This window comes from Sarcophilus harrisii, chromosome 1 (genome assembly GCF_902635505.1).
Source record: "Sarcophilus harrisii chromosome 1, mSarHar1.11, whole genome shotgun sequence".
Taxonomy (NCBI): domain Eukaryota; kingdom Metazoa; phylum Chordata; class Mammalia; order Dasyuromorphia; family Dasyuridae; genus Sarcophilus; species Sarcophilus harrisii.
The window spans coordinates 639,865,638-639,892,738 of NC_045426.1; the positions used below are offsets into that span (position 1 = coordinate 639,865,638).

The 27,101-nt window shown below is 39.2% G+C and overlaps 1 protein-coding gene across 3 annotated transcripts in view; it reads right to left on the minus strand.

The window, feature by feature from the left end:
* The window catches only part of ZC3H3 (zinc finger CCCH-type containing 3), a 488,431-nt gene that overhangs the window by 99,746 nt on the left and 361,584 nt on the right, over positions 1–27,101 (minus strand). For all 3 annotated transcript variants that reach the window (XM_031947316.1, XM_031947317.1, XM_031947318.1), the window contains exons 6-7: positions 649–736; positions 392–550 (exon numbers count right to left, since the gene is read on the minus strand). In XM_031947316.1, the coding sequence (XP_031803176.1) occupies positions 392–550; positions 649–736 (247 nt within the window). The remainder of the gene's footprint in view (positions 1–391; positions 551–648; positions 737–27,101) is intronic.

Consider the following 27,101-nt stretch of genomic DNA (forward strand, 5'->3'; position numbering starts at 1 on the left):
AGGGAAAAAAAGAAATCTCCTTTGGAGTTCAGTTTGTCTTGAGAAGATATGGATCGAGATATAGCATGTTTACATGAGTAAGATGTTTTGCAGCCCAGTTAATGGGCCAGGAGATGGAGGTTTTCCCTACAGCTCTTGTCCCCAGAGGCCATTGATGTACACACACACACACACACACACACACACACACACACACATAGGGAAGGTCTCTGGCCTGGTAGTGAGGAGGCCGAGGTTCTAACGCTAGCTGTGTGACCTTAGGCAGGTCCCTTCCCCTCTACTGACCTCAATTTTTCTACCTGCAAAACAAAGGAATTGGAATGGATTATTAAGGTTGATTTCAGATATATATCCTATGATTCTATGCTTACAGAAGGCTTGGGGCAAGTACCTGGTACACACAGCCACCTTCTCAGGGTCATGAATATAGGGGCAATGCTGGCCCCGGTTGCATTTTCCAAAGCGATTATAGTACATGCAGTAGTCCCGCTTCTTCTCCTTCTTCTGCCGGGCTTGGCGGATAATAGCCAGACTTCGCTGGATGGCTCGGCTGCAGAGAATAAGGAGGGGAGAGAGCACCAAAAGGCAGTGAGCTGTGAAGAACCCTTTCTTAGACCTCTCTCCCCCCTCCCCAGCCCCTCCACACACCTGGCAATCGAGCGACTCGTACTTCCTCGACCCAGGCTAGCACTGCCCGGGGAGTAACAGGGGCTGCTGGTGGCTCCATCTGACCTTCCTGTGTGAAGACAACGAATGGAAATTTTCTCATTTCAAGTCCTATATACAAGATCCCTGCCCCAGAGTGCGGGGCAGGTCCATGCTGATGATGATTAGACCGAGAGAGAAACAGGACATTAATGAGAAGACTGAGGACAGGCAGAGGGCATGACTGGCTCATGGTCACCAAGCAAGGCCCTGTGAAGAGCCAACAGCGTGGTCCGCTGGCCCCAAAGCTAGTCTTCTTCCCACCACATAGGGCTTTTCTTTGCTGTGTGACTTGGGAGACTGAAGGGCTTTGTAATCTTCCTCGAGGTTTCTCTGTCCCTACGTGTGAGTGAAGAGCCCTGGTGATCAGACAGAGGAGGGGGCGTGTGCCCTGGGAGCAAGGCTGGCTGGGGGAGGTGGTCTGTATCTCCAGGCTCCAGGTGGCATAAGCATAGCACAGTCACTCACCTGCCAGCCCAACTGTGTTACCAAGTGAGTGAGTGGAATTTGATAGCATGTCAATGAGTTCTACCTTCCATGGAGCTGTCACTTGGGCTGCTGCAGATGCCATGGCTCCATCTGTTCCAGGGGCTGAGAATAGCACTAGTGTGACTGGAAGCACATGGCTGCCTCCTGGAACCCCTCCAAAGCTTGACCACAGGGCTGAGGTGGACACTGGACAGGCTGGAAAGCTCCCATCCTAGAACCTGTGCCAATGTCATTGACTGAAATGGGGTCTCTCCTAGTCTTTTCATAATGGAAGATTAGCTGTTGATTTAACTCAGTCAATTTGAGTAGGCTACAATCCTCGATTAAAACTGAATACAGTTAGTGCCATGTATGGGCAAGTGGAGGGAGGTTCAGGTTTGGGGGTTGGGGGCTTATTTCATTTTCTTTTTAAAAAATTCTCTTTCTGGTCTCACTGTGGGAGTTTTGACAAGAACAGTGAGGCACCTTTTCAAATGCTTTTCAGTGTTAAAAAATGCACATAAACTAACTGACATAAAAAGAGGTAATAAAACCCCAACCTGGAGAGGTGCTAAGAAGTTAAACTGATTCAATAGTGAACCTAGAGAGCAGAAGGTGGTTAGCATTTTCTAGAACTTTCACTTCCTGGGGAACTTACCAAAAAAAACCCCATCCATCCTCACTTTACAACACAAATCTTCCCTGTGTCACCAAATGAATAAATCAAACTCAACATGCTCAGTGAGACAGAGTTGGGGGTGGGAAGCTGTGAGAGAGCTCACTTTGTGCTGATTCTCAGACAGGGTGGAGAGTCTTGGGCTTAACTCAGAACTTGTGGCAATGTCAGCACCCCAAACCCTGAGGGCATAGCAGGAAGAGTACTGTATTTAGAGCAAGGAGACTTAGTTTGAATTGCAGCTTTTAAGTTCAATACTAGCACAATTACTCTGGGTAATTTGCTATGTAAACCTCAATTTTCTCAGCTATGAAGTATAGAGATAATAGTCTTACTTGTATTATAAGCCTTATGAGGAATGTTGTGAAGAGGAGCACTGTAAACATTAAAATACTTCAGAAATATATACTATTATAATAATTATTCTCATATACAGGGAAGGGAGAAGGCTATTTTGACCCATTTCTTCTTCTCTGCACTTGTCTCTAAGTAAATCAGAAGGCAAAGATGTGGGGTTGGCTCACAATCCTGAGTTCTGAAAAGAATGAGATTACCTTCAAACACTCTTAACTCAAACACTTTCAGGACACATCCAGTTTCTGTGCAAAACCTTCTAGTAATAGGAAATCTACTCACTCGAGGCAGGCCCCTCCACTTTTGGGAAGTTTGTATTTCCATTAAACAAAAGTGGACTCTGCAACTTCTATTAATAGCTCCTAGTTAAAAACTAGCACAAGCAATTTTAGGTTAATTTGAAAGAAGCACTGCGTCCAGAATCAGAAAGGCAACAAGTGGTTTCGTACCCTTCCCTCTCCAGATCTTATGCTGTAGTATGCTGACAAGTATTCAGAATAATAAAGGATCTTGAGATCATGTACAGAAGAATCAGTTGAAAATATGAGACAATAAGTCTTGAAAGAAGAATGAGGGAGGTAGCAAGCTGGAGGTAGAAGAATCAACCAGTGAGAGCTGTTTGTAAGTATTTGACTTAATTAGGAACAATGAAAATGATTCACAATAGGAAACTAAGGAAAAAGCATCCTGACAATTAGAACTGATCAAAAATAGAATGAGCTGGCTAACATCAGGAAATAAGAGTCCTTCTTCAATGGACACTGTCAGAGACTGAAAGACCACTTGTTGGAGGTGTACATTGGGATTTTCCATGTTGCAGTTTTGATATGTTGTGGATAGGCATAAGAAATGAAATGGGAACTTTTGGGGGGGAGTTTTGTGAAAACCACAGACAATATGTGGTCAGCAAATGACAAAGAAAAAGTTTAAAAATTCATAAATGCATAAATCATGTCTTAATTCACATTTTTACACTAAGGTACTGTAAATATCTCATAAAAGATAAAGGAAAAAATTCAGATTACTTCTCTATGTAAAAGGAAGGCCAAAAAATTTATAGTGCTTTATCCCTAATCCCTTCAACGTAGGATGGACTACTCTAGTTGGATTTTCACTTCACCTCCCTTTGCTTTTTGGTATCAGATTATTTGTTTTAGGAGACTATAAAATGAACTGGTATAATATATAATAATTATATTGTCGCTCTTCCTAAAAAGTGATTTTCTGATGATCCTTTTCATTTTCAATACTAACATTCTAGTTAATTCAGGCCCTCATTGTCTTTGTTGTTTGTCCTTCCTTCTTGGAAGAGCAAAATGACATCAGGGAGGTAATGCCATGATATGCAAGTGAATTGGATTTCAGTGAGGGAGGGCTGTGCAAGGTCACCTGCCTCACTTTTCCCTCCAGAGCATCTGGGTCCAGTGGCCAGATAAAGATCAGGACAACCAGAAGTGGCCCTCAATGCAATGGGAGATCTCGGCCTTTTTAAGATAAGCTCTTCAACAGGTCTCAGTTTGACTAAGGTTGCACCTGTCCAGTAAATAAGACTAGGAAGCAATTGAGGCATAGAATCTCCTCTCTTTTACCTAGTCCAACTGAAAGAATTTATAGATTGACTCAAGAAAAAGCCTAAAGTTAAAAACTTCAAGTGATTTAGTGGTTAAATTAAGCCATTTCAAAAACATGGGGGAAAAAATCTTCAAATACAAAGAAAATGAAATTAGAGTAACACAATTCTGGACCCACCAGAAAATACTGGAGGGAATGGAATGAATGTGCTCTCACGAGCAATGAAATTCAGGATGCAGCAAGGGTGACCTATCTTGAAAATATGAACTTTAACTATAAGTGAAAAAAGATGTGCAATAAGAGGCATTTGAAATATTCTTAGAAAAAATCAGACTTGAAGAGATTATTTGATTCTCCAATGTTCCAGATAATAGAAAAAGTAAACGAATGCAACATACTCAAGGACAGCAACAGCATAACTAACAGCAAAGAAATTTGTAAGTACCACCAATGGAGGTAACAGTGAAGAGACAAATATGGGGAATTATGGACAGACCTAATGACACCCCATGTACAGGTGAAATAGATAACTGATTAGGAAAATGAAGGTTTAAAAGAGCTTCAGGCAAATTTTGCCTCAGGAGGCTTACCCCTAATGCTCAATAATAAATAAAAGGATTTATTAAACACTTATTATGTACAAGACATAGTTTAGGGGATGCAAAGAAAGGTAAAAGACAGTCTCTGCCTTTAAGGAGCTCAGGTTCTAATGGGGGAGACAATATCTAATTATATCCATACAATATATGGATGGTGTCTCAGAGGAAAGAACTAGGAAAGACTTCTTGCAGATAGTGAAATTTTAGCTGAGATGTGAAGGCAGCTAAATCAAGAAGTAGAAGCGAGGAGCAAGAGCATTCCAAACATGGGGAACAGTCTAGGAAAATGCACAGTGTCATAAGATGGATTGTCTTAGTTAAGGAATGACTATGAGGGTAGACTCTTGCTCTTGGGACTTTCGTCCTAGTAGATTTTGATGGATACTATTATGTGGTCTTTTTTGCCCTGGGATGAAAGAGCTGGGTGATACAGTAGAGAACTGGTCTAGAATCAGAAGATCTGAGTTCAAGTCTTAACTTAGACAGTTACATACACCTATATGACCCTAGGCAAATTGCTCAACCTTACTCTGTCTCAGTTTCCTCAAAGGAAATATAAAGGAAAAATAATATCTATCTCTCAGGGTTACTATGAGGATTAAATGAGATAATACCAGTAAAGTGCTTAGTTCAGAGTTTGGCATATAATAGGTGCTTGACAAATGTTTATTTCCTTTCTTCCTTCTTTCTAGGAATGCTAAGAAAAGCAGTCCAAGGGGCTGTCAAACACACTTAAAGGTTTAAGGTAAGTAACAAGAGAAGGGTTAATTCAGAATTTCTTTCCAGGGGACAGAAGCCTTTGTTTCTCTTCTTGGAACGTGTATTTTTTTTAGGCCAGAAATGGCACTTCATCTGTAAGAAGGCCATGCATGGCCCATGGAGAGGTGGTCAGCTCTTTTTTTTTTTTTTTTTTTTTTTTTTTAAATTTTTATTTAATAGCCTTTTATTTACAGGATATATGCATGGGTAACTTTACAGCATTAACAATTGCCAAACCTCTTGTTCCAATTTTTTACCTCTTACCCCCCCCCACCCCCTCCCCTAGATGGCAGGATGACCAGTAGATGTTAAATATATTAAAATATAAATTAGATACACAATAAGTATACATGGGTGGTCAGCTCTTAATACACCTAGATGGGATGCTGCTACTCTCTCCTTATCCTCTAATTCAGCAGTTGCCAGCTTCATCAAGGGTGAAGGTTGGCACCTACCTCAGCTGAGCCCAAACATGTCTCTCTGAGAGACTACAAACTGTCATGTCCATTAAATGCATGATTACAGCAAGGATTAATAATAGGACCCTGGCCCAACTCCCTGGCTTGCAATCCGTCCTAGCAGCCAGAGCCCCAAGACCAGAAGCCCTGCTGTCAGCTCAGAAAAGCAAGATGAGCAAAAGTAGGATCATGAGATTTAGAATGAAAAGGGCCTTAGAAATCATGTCATTCAATTCTCTAACTGGAAAGCTAAGGAAGTTAGTGCAGACACATTAGGTGACTTGGCCAGGCATAAAGGAAAAAGGTTCTGTGGCCCCCATATCCTCACTCTAGATTCTCCTCAAATTTCTAGCAGGCTCCCTTTATGGTGGTTGAGTCCTTGAGGCCTAGACATAACCATTTGTGTAAAGAAAAACTGAATGGATCTAGTATGGAGAAATAGAATGATATGTGGGGGGAGGGGAATTACTTCATGTATATCACTAGTGACAGGGAAGCTGGTGGGTGGGGAAACATCAATTTTATTCTTGAAAGAATCTGAAGCAGGCTTGCTCCAAAGAAAAGCTTTGTTCCAGACATGTTTTTGGGATATATATTCTAATCTCTATTTGACTAAAAATCTCTTCTACGACATGACCCATAAGTAATCATTCAGCCTTTGACTAAATACTCCCAATGATGGGAAACTCACAATACCTCTACAAATGAGATCTTTCTTCAAAAAAAAAAAAAAAAAAGTAATTAGCACAATACCTGGCATGTAGTAGGGTTCTGTATAAATCCTTATTACCTTCCCTTCCACCTCTGGTGAAACACTTTCCTTCTCTGTCCTCCAACCAGTGCCTTCCCCAAGATTACCTCTTATTTCCACTGGATGGATCTTATTAGTACATAGTTGTTTACAAGTTGTCTCTTTTTATACTGTTAGAAAGCAACAGCTATATGTTTGACTTTCTTTGTATTCCCCAAGGCACTAGAGAGAGCTCCAAAGTTGAAAATGATTTGTCTATGCAATTGCTGTCCACCACTCCTAGTTTTGTCCTTCAGGTCTAAGTAGGAGCCTGGTTCCACTTCAGATACTTAAAAAGATAAAGATCAATTACCCCTAAGATAACAATTTCCTGTCTTTAAACAGAGGCCTTGAGACCACTTTTCAGGTTTGCTATACAGGGGATTCCTGCTCAAGTGTAGCACCACACAAAATGCTAGGCAGACAAAAGCATATAACAATTCACAGTTTATATAGAACTATGGGGTTTTACAATACATTACATCCATATTTCTCTTTATCCTGAGAAGCAGGTAGTGAAAATATCTCTTTTACAGAAGAAACTGAAGTTCAAGGAGGCTGAACTGCTTTCTTGGGCTCCATCATCTCTAGGGACTCATTGTTTTGCAAAATGAAAAATCTGCTTAGAAACACATTCCTCTCAACACTGGCAGGAAAGTGACAGGAGGTCCTCCCATCTAAAGAGAGCACTCTGGGGATTTTCTCCTTATTGCATCCCAAACTTGTTTTCAGTTTCTTTTTATGTTTTGTTTCCCCCATTAGCATGTGAAATATGCCTTGAAGGCAGGGATTGTCTGAAATCTTTATCCTCCCTACCTCCTTCCCCTGCCCCTCAACCTTTCAGTACATAGCTGTACTTAATAAATACTAAGTCCTGGTTAGAGTTATACAGCTAATAAGTGTCAAGGGAAAGATGAGAACCCAGGTCACAAATGAAATTAACCTTTTCTTTATACCCCACTGCCTCAATGTAAGCAAAGCCCTCAGTACAAGTTCTGCTCAGGACTCATACAGGAGAACTTTCATGTTCTCCTGTCTTCCTCAGGGTATCCAAGGAAGAGCCACCTTTGACTCTGTCCAGTAACAGATTTCTCCTCTTGTTAACCTACAAAGCAGGCAAGACTGGGGATAAGGCAATAAAGTAGCGTCCCAAACACAAAGCCAGAATGATTAGCTGAGGCAGGGAGGGGAGGAGCAGTAGCTAACCTCTATCTCTGGTCATTTTGGTGACATGCTCTATTGGAGGAAGGCCAACAGAAAAGGGAGGATCCCATCTACTGTTCTCAACTAATAGGATAATCAACCCTAGATTGTCTAGTTTATAGAGGAGAAAACTAAGACTCAGAGAGGGAAGATGAAAGCCCAAAGTCACCCAGGTTACAAATAGCAGAGCTAGGATTTTAAATCTATGTCCTCCAAATCCAGATCGGGTACTCTTGTTAAGTATTTCTCCCCAGTCCCAAATATGGCTTTGCTACATTTACAAACTTATCCTTGTCTCCTAGCTTCCAGGTCTTGCCATTCCTGGTCATCTGACTTGATGTACTACATACACAAGGTCAGCTGTGGATCACATGCCATGAAGCTTGTCAACATTTCCTGGCAAATCCTTTTTGGTGTGGTCCCCATTCCTGGCCTCCTTTCATACTTTTTTTTTGCTGAACCAAAGTTTCACACAGGGGCCAGAGAAAGAAATTTATTTCTTTAATTATTATTCATTTAATTGGGTTCTGACGATCAGCGGGAATTAGCGAGCGCCTGGGCTGGGGACAATCTATTTTCCTTATAGTTAGATTAAACAAGAGCTTTAGCTCCTTTGAGACACCAGGAGGAGGGAGAATAGTAAGGATCAAAGCAACACTTGGCCAAAGCCACTGCCCTCACTCAGGTCCTCTGGGAAGAGGAACACCATTCAGGCAGGGAGTCAGTGGACTCCTTTCCTGTGTTCCACATGCAGAAATCAGGAGAGATAGGCCTCATGAGGAGTCCCACATCACAACCAAGACTTCTAGCCCAGCCTGCTTTAGGTCCAAGATCTTCTCCATTGATCATCTACACCTCTTCAGCCTTGGTCTTACTCTTCCTTTTCACTCTGTAGCATCTTGAGGATTTGATAAGAATGTAGCAAATCAATGAAATGTTCTGATTGGCCTAATTTTGAAGTACTCCAACCCTCCAGAATATTAGACTCTCAGAGACAGAAGTCTCCTACCCTTGTTCCACTATATTTATCATATAATGCTGCATTTTGAATATTACTTTCCAATTAAGGTAGTAAGCTCCATGAAGGTAATGACTACATAAGAGGAATAGTACCTGCATTGACAGTGAATTCACCATTTTTCAAGGCAATCTTATGCCACTTAAGTAGTTAGGTGGTGCAATGGATAAAGGCCTGGGCTTAGAATAAGAAAGACCTGAGTTCAAATCCAGAGTAAGGTATTTACTAGCTGTGTGACCCTGGGACCAATGAGTTGGCAGTGCTGCAAGGTCAAAGAAGGTTTTTTTCCAAGATTGGGGAGACATAGATATGTTTGCAGGAAGTGGGGGATGAGCCAGGAGACAGGGAGGGACTGAAAACATGTGATAAGAGTGGAGATGACAGAGGAGGTAATCACTTAGAGGAGATAGGAAGGGACAGGAGTTAGCCTTGGTAAGTTGGTCAAGTAAGACAGGAATGAAATACAGGAGGAGCAGAAGATATAGGAGAAATGGAAGAAGAGAGAAGTGGGAGTTCACAGACAATGGTCTAAATTTTTCTGTAAAATATGAGGCAAGTTTCTAAGCTGAGAGAGTGTAGGAAGGAGTCATGGAAGTTTGAAGAGGGATAAAAAGGCCACTGTGGAGAAGGGGATATTAGGTTGATATGTGGGTATAGTACTGTCTAGCAGCAGAGAGGGCTCAATAAAATTTAAAGTGATACAGAAATGAAGTATTCCATCAATAATAATAAATACCAATAATCACTTATAATGATAATAGGATCATATATTTAAAGCTGTAAGGGTCCATCTAGTTCACCCCCTTCATTTTACATATGAGGAAACTGATATCCAGAGATTTTTCCAAGATCACACAAACAGTAAGTAGCAGAGCTGGGAATGGATGTCAGGTCCCCTGATTTCAAATGTACTTTATTTTCTACTGTGCCAGAATGCTTCCACTAAGGTACCAAAGGTGTTTAAGCAGGAATGCAGAAGAATCTATTGCAGCAAAGTGCAAGCTCTCACAGTTCTTACCAAACTGGAAAGATTTCAAAAACAGTCCTAGTTGGTGGAGTGCATCTCTGGTTCAAGGATTAGCCTAGATAAGGTGTAAAGAGACTTTACACTAGACTAAAGTGTGGGGAAGTCAACATCTTGACCTATAATAGTGAAATAATAAGATTTTTAAAGCAATGAAATAAATAAAATAAAAAGCCAATATACAACCTAAGATACTTTCCCTATGACTCTACCTAATCAGAACACAGAAACCAACATAGCTTTCCAGGCTCTATAGCTTCATTCAACAAATATATATTATAAACCTAATATATACTAGGCACTAAAGATTGGGGGTAGGTATAAAGAAGAAGCTATTTAATTTAGCTAATTATAAAATCGAGTTTAAACTTTGTAAGGTGATAAGATATTAACATGGATAGCTATAATATACAGTATGACATGCAAGTTCATTAGAAAGTTACAAAATAGTCATTTTCATGGCGAAGTGGTATGGTGAGAGAGGAATCTTTTAAATCATACAGTATAAGAAAGTAAGTGATAGGAAGATATTCTTCAGAGTCATGAAGACTCATTTGTCCTTAGGGACACAGCAGGATATGTGGAAATGCTAAAAAAATAGGACTCCAAGGAGAAAACAAAAGAAAGTCTTCCTTCAAAGATGCCTTCTGAGTTGGACTTTAAAAATAATTTTTAATAAGGGGAAAAAAAGGACATTTAGGAAATGACATGACCAAAGACATGGAGGCACTTAGCTAATAGCTGGCCTCTCATAGACCCAGCCATCATTTTGTTATGGATCCCAAATTTGGAGGCTTACTCCACTGCACCAAGTACCTAAGCTCTGGTTCTTAAAATTACGAGCTAAACACCCTTTCCCTCATAAAAAACTTGGAACAAGGCTCCATCCAAATGGACGCTCTGGAGATTCCCTTCACTTGGGAAGATCTGAATTCTATACAAGTTGATATTGTGAGGATGGAAATACAAGTTCCCTCCTTTGCTTATGAAGAAGCAACTCAACCTGGAGAAAGAGAGGCATAATGGCTCTAGTCTCTGGAAGTGAAGGCCAATGCCAGGGCTGCAGGGTGCTGGGAGACGACGGATTGTTCACACTGGCTCAGTGACGTCACCTGCTTGGCTGCACTGCTGAGCACTTTGTCATCTGTGCAAATGTGGAAACCGAATTTCTGCAGAGCTCAGCAGTTCTAAAATGAGTGGGGAACCAGGAGGATTGGAAAGCCAGGGAGGGAGCCAAAGGGCTGAAGGCTCCAAATGTATTCTCTCCCAGTAAGATGTGTGACAGCCATGTTCATGCTTTATTTTCCCTCCTCGAGACTGAGTTTCCACTGGATTTGATGTGGAGGAGGGTACTGGGGAAGAATGCAAACCTTGCAGTGGAACTGCCAGAGACAGGAAGAAAATCAAGCTAGGGACAATCAGATATTGGGTCCAGGTGCCCATGTCCTAATCAAAAACCAAAAGGACAAATGGGCAACTGGAGACGTGACTGATGAGTGATCTCTTGCAGTCAAGAGTACTCGCTGGAAGACTTCTCAAACAATAGTAACTTTTTTTTTTTTAACAATAGTAACTTCTATTCATAATTCTCCTTGCCAGGATCTTCAGGACAATGAGAAAGTTTCTTTGAAAAACTGCAGAAGGAAAAACATTCTGATTTTCATGAAAAGGAAGAGAATAGTCTATAAAATATGGTCCAATGAATCTAACAAAATTCTAGAAAGCATTATTCAAATCAAGTCTCTAGTGCATACATCTTTGGACACTGCCAATGTGGGGAATTTGTGTTGCTTGATTATGCATATTTGTTATAAGATTGATTCCCCTTCCCCAAATAGGTAAGAAGAGGCAGAAAGGAGAAAATGATGTTTGTTAATTGAAAAAAAAAATTTTTTAAGCATTCTCTAATGCAGTGCAAGAGAGATGTTATTTTTAAGCTAAGATCTTTTAAGCTGGTCTTAGTTTGTCTAAGGCAACACCCATTCAGTCCACAATGAAGGCTAGATCCATAATGAAGCAAAGAATGGACTCTTTTACCTAGTCAAAAAAAAAAAAAAAAAAAAAAATTTAATCTAGGAGGGGAAGATCCTCAAGGTTTCTGCCCAATCAGAAACTTCTATTTATATTTACTCTGAACCAAGACAGCTCAAACAACAACCAAGTGAGATTTGGACTGGGAACTATTGTTGGCCAATCAATGAGGCATGTTCCTTAAGAAATCTAGCTTGTAAATCCTAAGATAAGTTGTGAGGTTTCAGTGATCAAAATGTATATTCCTTCGAGCAGTGCACCTGCAAATAAGAATATGATACTCTATATGTGGACAGAGAAAAAGGAAGGAGAGAAACAAGCTGTGAAGATCGCGTATTTTAAAATCAGCAGGAGTCCGGAGTTCAGGTTAGGGGAAAATCATCAGTCTTTATTCTCAGTGAAGAAGGATCGAAGGTGGAAGAGAATCGGCGATAGCAATGTGTGCAGCTGAGTCAAGAAGCTAGCTAGACCAACAGCCACACGACCAGCAGCCAGGAGAATGGACCCAGGCCCAATCTCTCCCAGCTTCTCTTCCTGTTCCTCTCTCTGCCTCCACCCACCAAAATCGTCATTTCCTGTACAACACATCAGGACTTGCACAGAGAGTGGGCAGGGACCATTCTTTATCCAATCATGTATATTAATAGAGTATAGCCCAATTACTATTTAGCCTCATGTACTTGGGACCTAAGTGTATCAACTCAAACTTCAGCCCATTACAACAAGCAAAGAGGGAGGAAGGAAATAATGGAATAAGAGAGGAAGGAAAAGGGGAAGAAGATAGATTACTGGACTTGGGAGTCAGAAAGACCTAAATTCAAATTCTACCTCAGATATTAGCTGTGTGATCCTTGATAAGTTACTTAACCTGAGTGGCTCAGTTTCCTTTTTTTTTTTTTTTTTTTTTTTTTTTTAAATTTAAATGGAGATAATAATAGCAATTACTTTTTGGAGTTGTTGTGAGCATCACATAAGAAACACAAATCTTAAAACTCTCTATAAAGGCTGTTATTATTATTAATCCCAGAAATTAGAACTAGGTTTAATGGGTAGAAATTGAAAATAGGAAGATTTAGGCAAATTGTAAGGACAAATTTCCTAACAATTGGGACTACACACAAATGAAGTGCATTGCCTTGGGAGATAGTAGTTCCCTCTTATTGGAGACCTTCAAGTAAAGGCTGTCTAGTTGATGTTCTGTTTTAGAAGGGATTCCTTTTTAGATATGAGTTGATATTCTGAAATTCTGTGAACTGGGGATTTTTAGCCAGGAGAAGAGTCCTTTGGGACTGACCGGGATCAGTATATTATTAAAAACAACTCAGTCATTCATGTTGTTCACTGTACATCACAGCTGTTACTGTGTACAATTTTCTGCTGGTTCTGCTCAATTCACTTTGCATCATTTCATTCTATGTCTTTCCAGGTTTTCATAAAGCATCTGCTTGCCATTTTTTACAGCATAATAATGTTTCATTACAATCATATATAACAACTTGTTCAGTCACTAACCATGAACAGACATCCCCTCAATTTCCAATTCTCGGCCATCATAAAAAGAAATGTTATAAATATTTATGTATTAACAAGTCCTTTTCCCCTTTAAAAAGAAAATTTCTTTGGGCATGCAGCCAGAAATAGAAAGAGAAATTCTGTTTAAATTAGCTGTAAACAATATAAAATACTTGATAATCTATCCACAAAAGACAAACTCAAGAACTATATGAACATAATTACAAAACATTCTTCATATAAATAAAGTTAAATCTAAACAAATGGAAGAAACAATTGCATGTGGGTAGACTGAGTTAATTATAATAAAAATGACAATTTTACCTAAATTAATTTACCTATTCAGTGCCATATCTATAAACTACCAAAAATTATTTTATAGTTAGAAAAAAATAGTAACACAATTCACATGGAATAACAAAAGGTCAAGAATATGAAGGGAAGTAATTTTAAAAATGCAAAGGAAGGTGGCTCAGCTGTACCAGATCTAAAACTATATTATAAAGCAGCAAGCAATCATCCAAACTACTTGGTACTAGCTAAGAAATAGAGTGGTGGATCAGTGGAATAAGTTAGGTACACAAGACACAGTAATCAATTACTATAGTAATCTAGAGTTTGATAAACCCAAGGACTACAGCTTCTGGGATAAGAAATCACTATTTTACACAAAACTGCTGGGAAAACTGGAAAAGAGTATGGCAGAAATTAAGCACTGACCAACATCTCACATGCTATACCAAGACAAATTCAAAGGGGTATATGATTTAGACATAAAGGGTGATACTATAAACAAATTAGAAGATCAAAGAATAACTTTCCTGTCAGATCTACGGAGAAGAAGAATTTATGACTAAACAGGAGATAGAGAACATTATGAAATGCAAAATGGATAATTTTGACTACATTAAAAAGGTTTTGCACAAAACCAACACAATCAAGATTAGAAGGAAAACAAAGTGGGGAAACAATTTTTATAACAAGTATTTCTGACAAAGGACTTATTTCTAAAATATATAGAGAGAACTGATTCAAATTTATAAAATACAAGTCATTCCTCAATTGATAAATGGTCAAAGGTATTAGTAGACAATTTTGAGATGTATCTATAGCCATATGAAAAAATGAATCATTGATTTAAACTAAAACAACTCTGAGATAGCACTTTACACCTATCAGTTTAGCTGATATAAAAGAAAAGGAAAATGATAAATGTTTGAGAGGATGTGGGAAAACTGGCTATTTTTAAATTTAAAATTAAAAAATTAAAAATTTTTAAAAATAAAATTAAAACTTTTTAATTAAAAACATTAAATACTGTTTGTGGAATTGTGAATTGAACCAAGTATTCGAGAGAACAGTTTGAAACTATGCATGAAGGACTATTAAAACTGTGCATACCCTTTGATTCAACAATACCACTACTAGATCTGTATCCCAAAGAGATTTTCACATTATTTAATGGTATTTTTTTTTCCAATTACATGTAAAGATAGTTTCCACATTCACTTATAAGATTAGGAGTTCCAATTTTTTTCTCTCCTCCTCTCCCGTCCCCAAAATAGCAAGCAATCTGATATAGGTTATCCATGTACAGTCATACTAAACATATTTCTACAAGTCACATTTGTAAAAGAAAAACCAGAACAAAAGAGAAAAAGAAAAGAAAGAAGAAAACAATAACAACAACAAAACCACGTTGTATTTCTCTAATCAATAATGAATTTGAGAATTTTTTCATGAGCATAAATAGCTTTGATTTTTTTGTCTAAAAATTGCCTGTTCATAATCTTTGACCATTTGTCAGTTGGGGAATGGCTTGTACTCTGTTTTGTTTTGGTTTTTTTGCTGAGGCAATTGGGGTTAAGTGACTTGCCAGGGTCACACAGCTAGGAAGTGTTAAGTATCTGAGGCCAGATTTGAACTCAGGTCCTCCTGATTTCAGGGCTGGTACTCTATCCACTAAGTCACCAAGCTGCCCCATGGCTTGTACTCTTATAAATCTGATTCAATTCTTTATATATTTGAGAAATGAGGTCTTTATCAGAGACTTGTTTTAAAAAAAATTTCCTCAGTTTTCTCAAATACCATTGTTTCTCTTTTTTAGTAGTATTTTATTTTCCAATTACATGTCAACCCAATTTTTAACATTCATAAAAAAAAATTGGAGTTCCAAATTTTCTACCTCACTTCTCCTTAAAAAGGTTGAGTTGTAAATAGACTATATATATGCAATCATGTAAAACATTATTTCCATTTTACTCATGTTGTGAAAGAAGGGATAGACCAAAAGGAAAAAAAAATCATAAAAAAGACAAAGAAGATGAAAACAGTATATTTCAATCTGCATTCAGCCTTCATCAGTTCTTTCTTTGGATGTGAATAGCATTTTCCATTATGAGTCTTTTGGAATTGCCATGTATAAGCACCAATTTTTTTTTTTCCCAAGGGGAAACCTTTTCTGATCTTGTCAATTGCTCCCTTACTAATTTTCTTGTTTTAAACTAGTATTTATTTTCTTTATTTTTATTTTGTATGTATTATATTTATAAATGTACTTTTCTACTTCCCAAATACAATATAAACTTAAGAGTAGTAATTGTTTCATGCTTTGTTATTTGGATCCCCAGTGCCTAGCACATAGTAGGCACAAAATATATGATCTTTGATTCATATCTCCATTAAACCATATTGGCTCAAGGTTACAGTTCTACTGCAGGAAAAGCATCAACAACCACTAAATATTTAATAATCACCTACTGTATGCTAGGCATTGAGCTAAGCACTGGAAATAAGAAGCAACATAAAAGGCTTTCCAAGGAATCCATCCAGAGGGGATTCTTATATACACAGGGTTAAAATAGATGGCCTCTGAGGTCACTTCTAATTTTTATATTATTGTGATTCTAGGAATTCTCCTGCATATAATTACAATTTCAACTCCCTGAGATACAATATATCCTGTCTCAAGTTCCTGCTACAGAACCCAATTCCTCCTTATGTAACCAATTGTGGCAAGAGAATTATCTACTAGGTTCCCTTCACATAGGGTGGCCTAGTTTTTTTCTAAAAGAAAGGATCACCATTCTGGTGATTGAGAATTGACTGGTTTAAGGGACTAGAGGTCAAACTGCTGACACAAGTTCCCAATGACATAAGGCACACAAAGCACAGCCCTAAGTAGCTAGCTTCCCTTCAGCTTGACTGATGTCTTGCTGACTTACAAGTCACCATGCCTTTCAAAGCAAATGCATTTCAGTATGGGAAGGGGCTGTGGTCTCCCTAGTACCATGTCCTCCTTGAACATCTCTTGCAGGCTTCTGTTAGGTAACTTCTTTTTGTTAAATCTGAGGCCATCTATGAGTGTCCCATTTCATTCTAATCCCAAACTTGAACCACTGGACCAGAATGAATCAGTATTCCTAACCTCAGGCCCCTTCTCATTCCTGCCCTTGCACAGGAATACAAACTGACTCCCCCATCCCAAACACTTCATTCTTCTAGTATAGAATCTACTGTCCTTCTCAAATGGTCAAGGGTCACTCTAGGACAAAGGCTAGCCTGGCTGTTTTTATTTCTTTGATAGCAGAAATACCAACCTGGAGAGGACAAAGTACAAAAAAAGTGACTTTCCATTTATCTTTCTGCTTTCCCATACTAAACCCTGATCTTCATTCTCACCTAATGTCTTGAGCCCTTAATTCTCTCTTAGGCTATCACCTCTTAATCTAATTATTTTATCCCTTTTTCCTTATCTTGAAGACCTTTTGGGGAGCTAGGTCAGCTCTATATGGTTTTCTCTTCTTCAGTCTTTGGCCCTCTTATTTTATCACTAATTGCATTCAGCCAAGCCTCACCTCTGAATCACCCCCACCATCTTTGCATTACCTACTATTGAACAAAATTGAATAAAAAAGTCTTGCAATCATTCTGGGTCTGATACAAATTTTTATTACATAATCTCAACTGGGCCCTCACTGCTGCTAGCAATTCTCTTTTCCTCATCAACTCATTATCCTCCTCTCCACAGCAGCTCTTCTAAACCTTTTTATCTCTCCTCAAACCTATTAGGGCTGCCCTTTTCAACAACTGTCTTCAAGTGAGAACCTTACCTCATTTTACTGGGAAAAAAAAAGTCCATTTGGCCAGGTTTCCTTCTTCTCTCCTTTACATTTCCTATCACATAGATGCTTTCTGTCACTATCTCTTTTACCCTCTACTTCCAATCCAATTCCATCCCCCCTCTTCCAACATACTCTGACATTATCACTTTCTCACTTATCTCCAATTTTTCCTGATCTACTGGCTTCTTCCTTATTGCCTACAAATATGCTTATGTCTCTCTTATTCTTAAAAACCCTATTTTGATCTTTCCATCCACACCAATATTTCTTCTGTCCTAATATCTCTTTTGCCCTTTGTGGCTAAACTATGTAAAAAGGCTACCTTTAATAAGTGCCTCCAGTGCAGAGTCAAGATGGTGGAGAGTAGACAGTCTGAGTTCTTTCTGACTTCCCTCAGAATCCCAGATCAAGCCTTTGAACAGGTTTTGGAATGAGAGAATCCACAAATAGAGTGATACAAATTTCCAGCAGAAGATATCTGGGAAGGACTTTAGGAAAAGTCTGTCTCAATCAAGCAGGGGTGTGTGTGAGAAAGAGGGGGATGCAGCCCAGAGCAGCAGGGAGGCCAGGGGAGGAGAGCCCCATCCCCAGTCAATGTGGGTAATCTAGTGGGAGGCTCTTAAGCAAAATACAGACACATTCACTACTCTGTCCTGTGGATCAACAGATTAGCTAATGCAATTACAGAAAGCAAATAGTGAGGCCCTGAATCACAGTATAACAAGTGGGACTTGGCCATGCCTGCCCAACTTGGGGAGGGAGCCAGCTGTACCACCCAGCCCCAGGGTAGCATTAAAACCCCTATTGCCTGAAGAGGAAGCTTGGGACAATCTTCCCCTTGCCCTAGCAGCAGATAACCTTTAAAATGAGCAAAAAAGCAATAAGATTTCTGACCACAGATAGCTATTTTGGAGACAGGGATGAAGAGACTTGAAATCCTGAGGACACTAAAGGCAAAACATTTCCAGATGATGCCTCAAAGGAAGCTATAAACTGGTCTCCAACTCAAAAGGCTCTCTTGGAAGAATTAAAAACAAGGAAGGAAACAAACTTCTGAAGAAAATAAATCCTTAAAAAAATACAACTGGTGAAATAGAAAAAAAAAACACACTGAAGAAAACCTCTTAGTGGAAAAAAATAAGCACCTCCACCTCCACTTTCTCTCCTCTCACTCTTTTCTTAGCCCTTTATAATCTGTATTCTGATCTTATCATTCCATCAAAACTTCTTTCTCTAAAATTACAGATGATCTCCCAAATTAATAAATCCAATGTTGCCTTTTCTCAATCCTTCTTCTCCTTGTCCTTTCAGTGGTCTTTGGTACTAAGAAATGACCCTCTCCTCACTATTCTCTTCGTTCTAGGTTTCAGAGCTTTATTATTAGCTACGTAACTTTTTTTTTTTTTTTAGTCTCTATTTGTCTGAGTTTCCTCAACTGTAAAATGAGGATCAGAATAGCACATACTATGCAAAGTAGTCAAATGAGATATTTGTAAAAGCATATAAAAGGGGCTATGTAAATGCTCATTCCTCTCCCTTCTTCAGGACACCATTCACTCCTGATTCTCCTTCTACCAATTTGACCCCTCCCCTCAGTCTCCTTTGTTATATTCTCCCATAGATCATACAATAGATGTCCTTCAGGGGTCTGTCCTGGACCCTCTCCTCTTTTCTCTATTATTTTGCTTGATGATTTCATAAGCTCCCATGAATTTAATTATCCTCTCTAGACTGATGATTCTCAGATTTATTTACCCAACCTTAATCTCTCTGCTGACATCCAGTCTTGCAAGTGCCTTTCAGATATCTCTAATTGATTGTCCAGTAGGTATCTTAAATTTAATATGACCAAAACCAGAGTCATTATCTTTTTTCTTAAATCTTTCATAATCCTAAACTTCCCTATTACTTTAAAGAGCAATACCTTCTTTCTAGTTAGTCAGGCTCACAACATTCCTCCACTCTCTTCTCAGTCCCCATTTCTAATTTGATGTCAAGTTCTGCTGATTTCACTTTTACAACTACTTCAGTGTCTTTGTCAAGTCAACTCTTAATGGGGTCACAAAGAACTGGGCAGAACTAAAATGACTGAGCCACCAGCACTAGCATCAATACCACCAATCTGTCCTTATTCCCATCCATTTTCTATTCAGCCACTAAAGTAATTTTCCTAAAGCCTTACCCTGTCCCTGCTATCCCTAAAGTCCAGTGCTTCCCTTATCACTTCCAGGACTAAGCAGAAAATCCTCTTTCGTACCCAAAGTTCTTCATAATCTATCCCATCTTATTTTTCCAGTCTTCTTATATTCTACTCTTGACCCCAGAATATAATCTACAATCTACTGACACTGACCACCTTGCTGTTACACAAAATACTTCATCTCTCCATTCCAAGCATATTCTCTGGCTATCCCCCATGGCTAGCCTGCTTTCCCTCTCCTCTGCTTTTGGCTTTTATGGCAGCTATCAACTCTCAGTTAAATTCCCACTCTATACAGCAAACTTTCCCCAATCCCCTTTAAAGAGCCTTCTTTCTTGTAATTATTTGTTATTTATATAGCTTGTTTGTACATATGTATGATTTCCCCTTAAGGGCGAGGAGTATCTTTTTGTTTCCTTTGTATCCCCAGCACTTAACTCAATGTCTAGCATACAGCAAGCACTTCATAAAAACTTACTGACAGACAAAAATTCCTGAAGCCCAGTTTGCCACTGTGATAGGAGGAAGAAGGGAAGAGATGTCTTTTTTCACAAAAGAGTCAGCTGCAGTAGACAGAACACCAGATTTGAAGTAAGAAGACTGGATTCTATTCCCACTTCTACTCTTCTGGTTTTGCTCTATCCTTCCTATCACTACTGCCAGAATAATCTTTCTGCCTCTGTCATTCCTTGGCTCAACAATCTTTAGTGGCTTCCTACTGTATCCTAGATAGAATTCAAGTTCTTTGTTCATGGTCCTCCATAATCTAGGACTACCCTATGTCACCTCATATTAAGTGGAAGACCAACTGAACAATACCCTGATCCTAGCTCACCTGTTGTAGTCATGGGCCCCGCGTGCTCTTCCTCCATGTCCTCATTGCTCACAGTAGAGTCCAGATAAGAGCCATGAGCCCAGGACTCTTTATGTCTCTCTAGGAACACTATCTCAGGAGAGCTCCCCCATCTCCTGCTCTCTCCTTTACATTCTCTCCCCAAAAGATCCATGGATACAGTTGACACCTCTACTAGTTCAGAAATCAAGAACCCATCAGCAATGCTGCTGCTCCTGAATGAACTCCTATGGCCGGATTCATTTGGAATTTTCTGGACCAAAATGACTATCTCTGTCACTCATCTCTCTATTCTGTCATCCACAATACAAAGCTCAAAGTTCCTCAAAGCAGATATTGTTTCTGTTTTAGTATTTTGTATCCCTAGCATTTAGCACAATGCTTCAAACATACTAAAAACTTAATAAATGCCTTTTCTCTGGCCTCCACACCTTTGCTCAGGTACTTTCTATATCTGGGATGTTTTCTTTCTCTCATTTGACCTATTCAGTTCCTATTTATCCTTTAAAAGATAACTGAAATACTGTCTCTTCCAAGAAGATCTCATTGATCTCCTCAATTTATCATAATCTTCATCCTCAGATGTCATGAAGCACTTTATTTTGCATCTCCTGAATGTCCTTATCATATAATATTGTGTCCTTCTTTACCATAAACTCTTTAAAGACAGAGAAATCATGTCTTAATTATACTTTGCATTTCCTTTGGTAGTACTTTGAATATAATTAGTTAATAATTAATACTTAATAAATATTTGTTGCATTTATATTAGCTGTGTCAGCCTTGGCAATTCAGTCAAACTGAGAGTCAAAGTTTCTTTGCCTAATAGTATGTATGATAGTATTTAAACTAGCAACCTCAGAGGACTACTAGAAGAAAAGCATTTATAAACATTAAAGTGCTATAGAGTTATTCTTATTAATAATCACTGTCAAACAGCAGTAGGCTGGTAGAAAGCACTAGAGGCAACAAGAAAAAAGGGAAAAGCATTTATTAAGCACCCACTACGTGTCAGGTATTCTATTAAACACTTTACAAAAACTACCTTGTTGGTTTTGAGACGATAAAACCAGTACTTGGATTCCAGTCCTGATATTGGGTCAAGTCCCTGTCTCTGGTTAGGCCTCAAGTCTTCTGTATACAAAATGAGGGGATTCTACTAGACAACTTTAGATGTCCCTTTTCAGCCTTCAATATCTGGTCCTGTGACTCTAAATTTCATGTGTCACAATCTGTATGACTGTGAGCAGATCGTTTCAGTTGCCTCTGCCTCAGTTTTTCACCTGTAGGCAGGTAGACTAGAAAGCCTTTTATAGCTCTAAATTCCAGGAGCTTGTATTTTTGTGTTCAATACTGGTACAGCTCAACCCCAGGACAGATATCCTGCTCCTGGGACACCTATCTCTTCAGTTCTTTGGGACTTCTAAGAACTCACTAGGACATAAGCACAGATTTTCTACTCTATTCAGATGAGGGCTAAAAAGAAGTTGGCGAGATGGATGGGGAGATTTCCTCCTTCTCACACATCCTAGAAAGTTCATGTTCATGACCCAGAAACTTGCAGTTTCAAGTCTGGTCTAGAACAGGCAAGGATGATGCCCCAGGGAGTTGGTAGGAATAAAATGCTCCAAACAATACAAAATTTTCTGGGGAGAAAAAGATGGAGATGTTAAAAAGACTTCCTGATGCCTCTGTGGTTGGCATTTGGGAAAAGTCCAGAATCAGAACACAAGGAATGTGGCCCCAGGTCAGCCCTCTTAGGTGAGCAAAAAGCAACTAATTCAGGCCTCAGCACACCTTCAATCCTGCTGCATTCCCAATGACCAGAACTGTAAGCACCACAAGGCTTTAATAGATTGGGGTCAAGGCTGTTTTCTGGACAATGTCAAACCTTAATTTGGTTTCTGCTGCCTTCAATCTTCTACAAAGTTGTTCTTCTCTTTTTGAATTTATTAAAAAGTAGGGGGGGAAAACCTTCACATTCTTCTTGTGTTTTAAAGTTTACAAAGCCTTTTTCTCACTGTAACCCTTTGAAGTAGGTAATTTCATCATTCCCATTTTATGGATGAGGACTTGGAGGGTCAGGGAGGGAAAGTAACTTTCTTTTTGTCTACATCTTTCCATCATTTAAAAAAAACTAAGATGTCAAGAATTTCTTGGGTTTCCTCAAGGGGCCTAATATTTTGTTTCCCTATATTCTCTCTCTAACCCTCTTGAACATGAACATATATGCTTTTTGAGAGCAAGGACTGTTTTCCCTTTTGTCTTTGAAACCCAAGGGCCAAACATAATGCCTTGAACGTAACAGGTACATACTAAATGCTTGTTGAACTAAATTAAGAAATATGAGATGAAATTATATGGAAGTAGATTTTAATTTATCTTAAGTAAGAACTTCCTAATAATAAGAATTTTTGTCAAAAAAAAAAAAAAGTGCAATGTGCTACCTTATAGAGAAATTAGTTCCTTGCACTTCCAGGTATTCAAGCAGAGGTCAGAAGGTCATATGCCAGGGATGTTGCAGGCAGGATTCATTATTTGGCTGGAGGTCATGTAGGCAGGATTTAATATTTGGTTGGGGGTTAGGCTGAGTAAGAGTTGCACACTGATACAAGTGAGTGCACCTTTGAGTGTTAGCTGGACACAGCTTATGAAAAACACTTAGAATGAGGCAGTTAGGTGGTACAGTGGATAAAGCACCAGACCTGAAGTCAGGAAGACCTGAGTTCAAATCTAACCTCAGACACTTAGCATCGAGCTGGGTGACCCTGGGCAAGCCACTTAATCTCAACTGCCTCAGCAAGGGGGGGAAAAAAAAGAAGTTAGAAAAACACTTAGAATTTCAGAATTAAGAGGGACCTGCACAAGTCCAAACCAGTTCTGAACAGACAGGACTCCCTTTCACGTCACTGACAAGTGATTGATCATTTGGCTTCTACTTGAAGGTCTCCAGTGACAAGAAGCTCCTTGCTTCTCAAGACAGCCAGGTCCACTTTTGGACAGTTTGGCCTGTGAGGAAGTTTCCCCTCCTATCCATTCTGAATTCTCTGTATCACTCTTTCCCTGCTCCCATCCCCCCGGGTAAGGCAGAGTAATGAGGAGACAGCCTGTGGATGGGAGGTGGTTCTAGCAGCTGCAGCACGACTCAGGCTTTCCTTCCCACTTAGGGAAACAGATGACTTGCTTGATCACTCTTGGCAGGCCCATGATTGGCTGCTGATGCTATGCCCTCACCCACCTTTTCAACCCCTACTCACTGCAGACTGCCTGATTTGGGGGAAGGGAGTGCTAGGATACTGAGGGGAAAAGGAAGGACAATCTCCAGTCTGACTCAGAAAAGGGAAGCTTAGTAGTGACCTGAGAGGCCAGAGAGGTCAGGACCAGAAATCCCAGGTACATGGAACACACTTTCCTAGCTAAGAATGATTCTTCTTTCTTCATATTTTCTATATCTAGCACTTTGACTTATGCTTTGCTCTTATATCTTATATTCTATTATCACTCATAACAGAATGTACAACCCTCAAGAAAAAGTGGCAGGACAGGGTAACAGAAAGAACCTGGATTTGGATCGAGTACCAGTTCTGCTGTTCACTGCCTGTCTAAAGTAACTTTCCTTCTGAAGCTTCAACTTTTCTGCTTTGTAAAAATGATGGCTGACTATATGAGCTCTCTGGTTCCTTTAAACTCTAAATCTGATGATACTTGTTTTGGGATTTTGTTTATTTTTAGCACCAAGCCCTAGAGTTAAGTGCTAAAAAACTGGAGAACTGTTTGGATCACATTTAGAGAATGTAATCACTGAATGTGGAATGGGAATTCTAGGCTACGGCAAACTAAGTCAACTCCCACAGACTACTTGGGAAATGGAGAAGTTTATTTCATATTTCTGCATGAAATTCTAGAAAACTTCTTTTAGAGAGAGGAAATGATTTGTCTTCTAAAGTATTAGAATCAAGATTTAAACTTGGACCTGATTCCAAACGCAGTGCTCTTTTCTCTTACCTTGGGATCCTCTCCTTGCTGTTTGCCTAGGCTGAGAAATAGGAAACTATATCTAGGAAGACAAGTTCTACCAGCTAATAGGTGACTTTTAAATAGGAATGAAGTGATTGAGCTATCACAAAGTTATAAACAAGCAGAACCTCCAGAAAAAGGATTCTACCTGAATCCTTTTGGATTCTTCTCTTCTGAAGAAACTTCTTTCCCCTCATAAAGAACTTTGTTAAAGAGAGAAAAAGCACTAAAGTATTTCCAACTATGTGGCTGTGGATAAATCACTTCCCTATTTTCGGTCTCCATTTTATTCCTCTGTAAAATGGGGTTAATGTTATTTGCATTAGCCACCTTGTTATACTGTTGTGGGGAAAATGCTTTGTTAAGTTTTTAATATACTAGAAAAATAGAAATTTTATGTGAGCTATTCTTCAATTTTAAAAAATAACATTTACCAGAAAAATTCTGTGAGGGTTCAAAAACTTTGAGGATGAAGCTAAAGAGTAAATATTAAAGTCTCAGAACAGAAAAAAAAAAAGACTATTAAGCTAACATTATGCAAAATAAGGCAAAGCACTCTTCATGAAATACTTAAGAGAATCCCTTGGTGAGAGAGCACTTTCTTCCTCTTTACTGCCTCTGGGCATGTTCAGACAGAACTGTTCTTGTTACAGCATGATAGTAATCTCATTTTACAATCTTTTAGTATTATCATACTTGCTCCTTAGAATACCTCTGTGAGGACAAGAGGGCAGACAATAAGCCCTGCTCTACTGAGGAGGAAAAAGACCAGAGGAAATGAAATGACTTGCCTAAAGTTCCTGAGGTAGTAAAATCACAGGGTCTGCCAAAAGGGGTGGCCTCCTACCTTCATCAAGAGCTCCTAATACTACCCAATATAGAAAAATGGCCTTGCATCCTCAAGTGATATCAGAGTAGCTCCCATTTTTTCCTAGCAGATTGGAGCACACTGTCAGTGCACTTCGCAACCACTCTTGTTCTCCTGGGCAGTGCATGGGCTGCAAAGAAGGGCTAGATTTGCCTTTATCACAGAGTCTCATTCACTCCCTTTGCTAACTAAAGTACTGCTACAACAGGGCCTGAAGAACTAGCTTTGCCTCAAAAGAAACTCATTCCAAGGGAAAATGGCTCCAAGATGCAAAATCACAATACTCATCGCTGCTTATTGTAATTCTGTCCCAGCTTCCTTTGTGAGCCTGGCCTTGGGGAGCCTTATAAAGACATGTCATTATAATGAGGGGAATAATTAAAGGGACACCTTCAAGCACTTGTTTTTAATTTTCATTTCATTGTTTTTAATTTCCAGGCCATCTCAGTAGTGGCAGGGGAAAAGATAGGCCTGGCAGCAATCTCATTTTGGCATGTTAAGTTCAGAGGGCAGCCAAAGGCTCTGGATCTTAGGGCTATGTCCTCATGGAATATCCTAAAGATGGGTTCAGTTGGGGTCTAAAGCCAATTAATAACATCCCTTTAATAAGGGATGGGCTGATCCAATGGGGATAGTGACCTCTATCTGCTTCAGACAAAGCAGAGATTCATGAATCCCATTCTTAGAATTAGGAGAGCCCTTATAAATCAGTTTTTTGGTCCTCTCATTTTATAGATGACGAAACTATAGTCTAGATATATAAGATGATCTATGATTCAAGAACCCAATTTTCTTTACTCCCAGGTCCATCAGGATTTTTCCTACCATCTCAGCAGTCACCATAACTGTTCTCCCTTTAATGAGTGAATAAATTTATGGGCTCTGATGGTTACTAGTGTTCTCAAATGTTGTCTACAGCCCCTCAAACCCACTGGGTTCAGCTTGGCATTGGATTTCACCTTTATAACACCTCACATTATTTGCCCTCTTCTCTGATGTTGCTGCCTCCCTAACATAGGAATACCTCATGCCAGGACCAATGTAAGTCTTCTGTTGATGTAAGCCTTACATCTCTCTTCATTCCAATCTATCCTTCACTTAGTTGGCAAAGTGTAGGGTAGGTATGGCCATTTCACTCTTCCCTATCCCCACCTTCCCAACATCAATTCAATAAATTCCAGTGGCTCCCTATTACCTGTAGAATCAAATATAAAATCCTTCTCTTGGCTTTGAAAACCTTTTTGACTCTCTTGTCTTCCCAGATTTCTTACACCTTCCTTCCTTCCATAAACTATGAGGTACAATGGCACTGGGCTGCTTTTTCTAACCTGACCCTTCATCTCCTACTAAGCATTCTGAAAGTCCATCTTTCATATGGACATTCATCTGCATCTAAAACTCTTCCCTCCCCTCCTCCTTATCTCAAATGTACTAGTTTCCTTCCTAGCTTACATACCAACCTTCTGCTTTCCTTTCTTGGTTCTTTTAACTGTGTTTTTCCTCTGCAGTTTTCTTCAATTTATCATGTATACAGCTTATTTACATAGTTAGCTATGTGTCCCTCCCATTGAACTCCTTGAGAGAAGGGACTATTTTTTTTTTTTTTTTGCCTTTTATCTCCAATGCTTAGCACAGTAGCTGACACATAATAAATGGTTAATAAAAGTTGATTGACACTTCTATTCCTAGAATGTATTCTTAGCTTCCTCTTCTCTACCTTTTGAAATCCTTTATTTTCTTCTAGATTTTTCTCAAACATTTTTTCTTCTTCATGAACCATCCATGAGGTTTTTCCTGGTTCCTCAGTGGGTAGCACCACTCCTTCCTATTCTTGCCCCTGTATATAATAGGCACTTAAATAAAGGCTTAT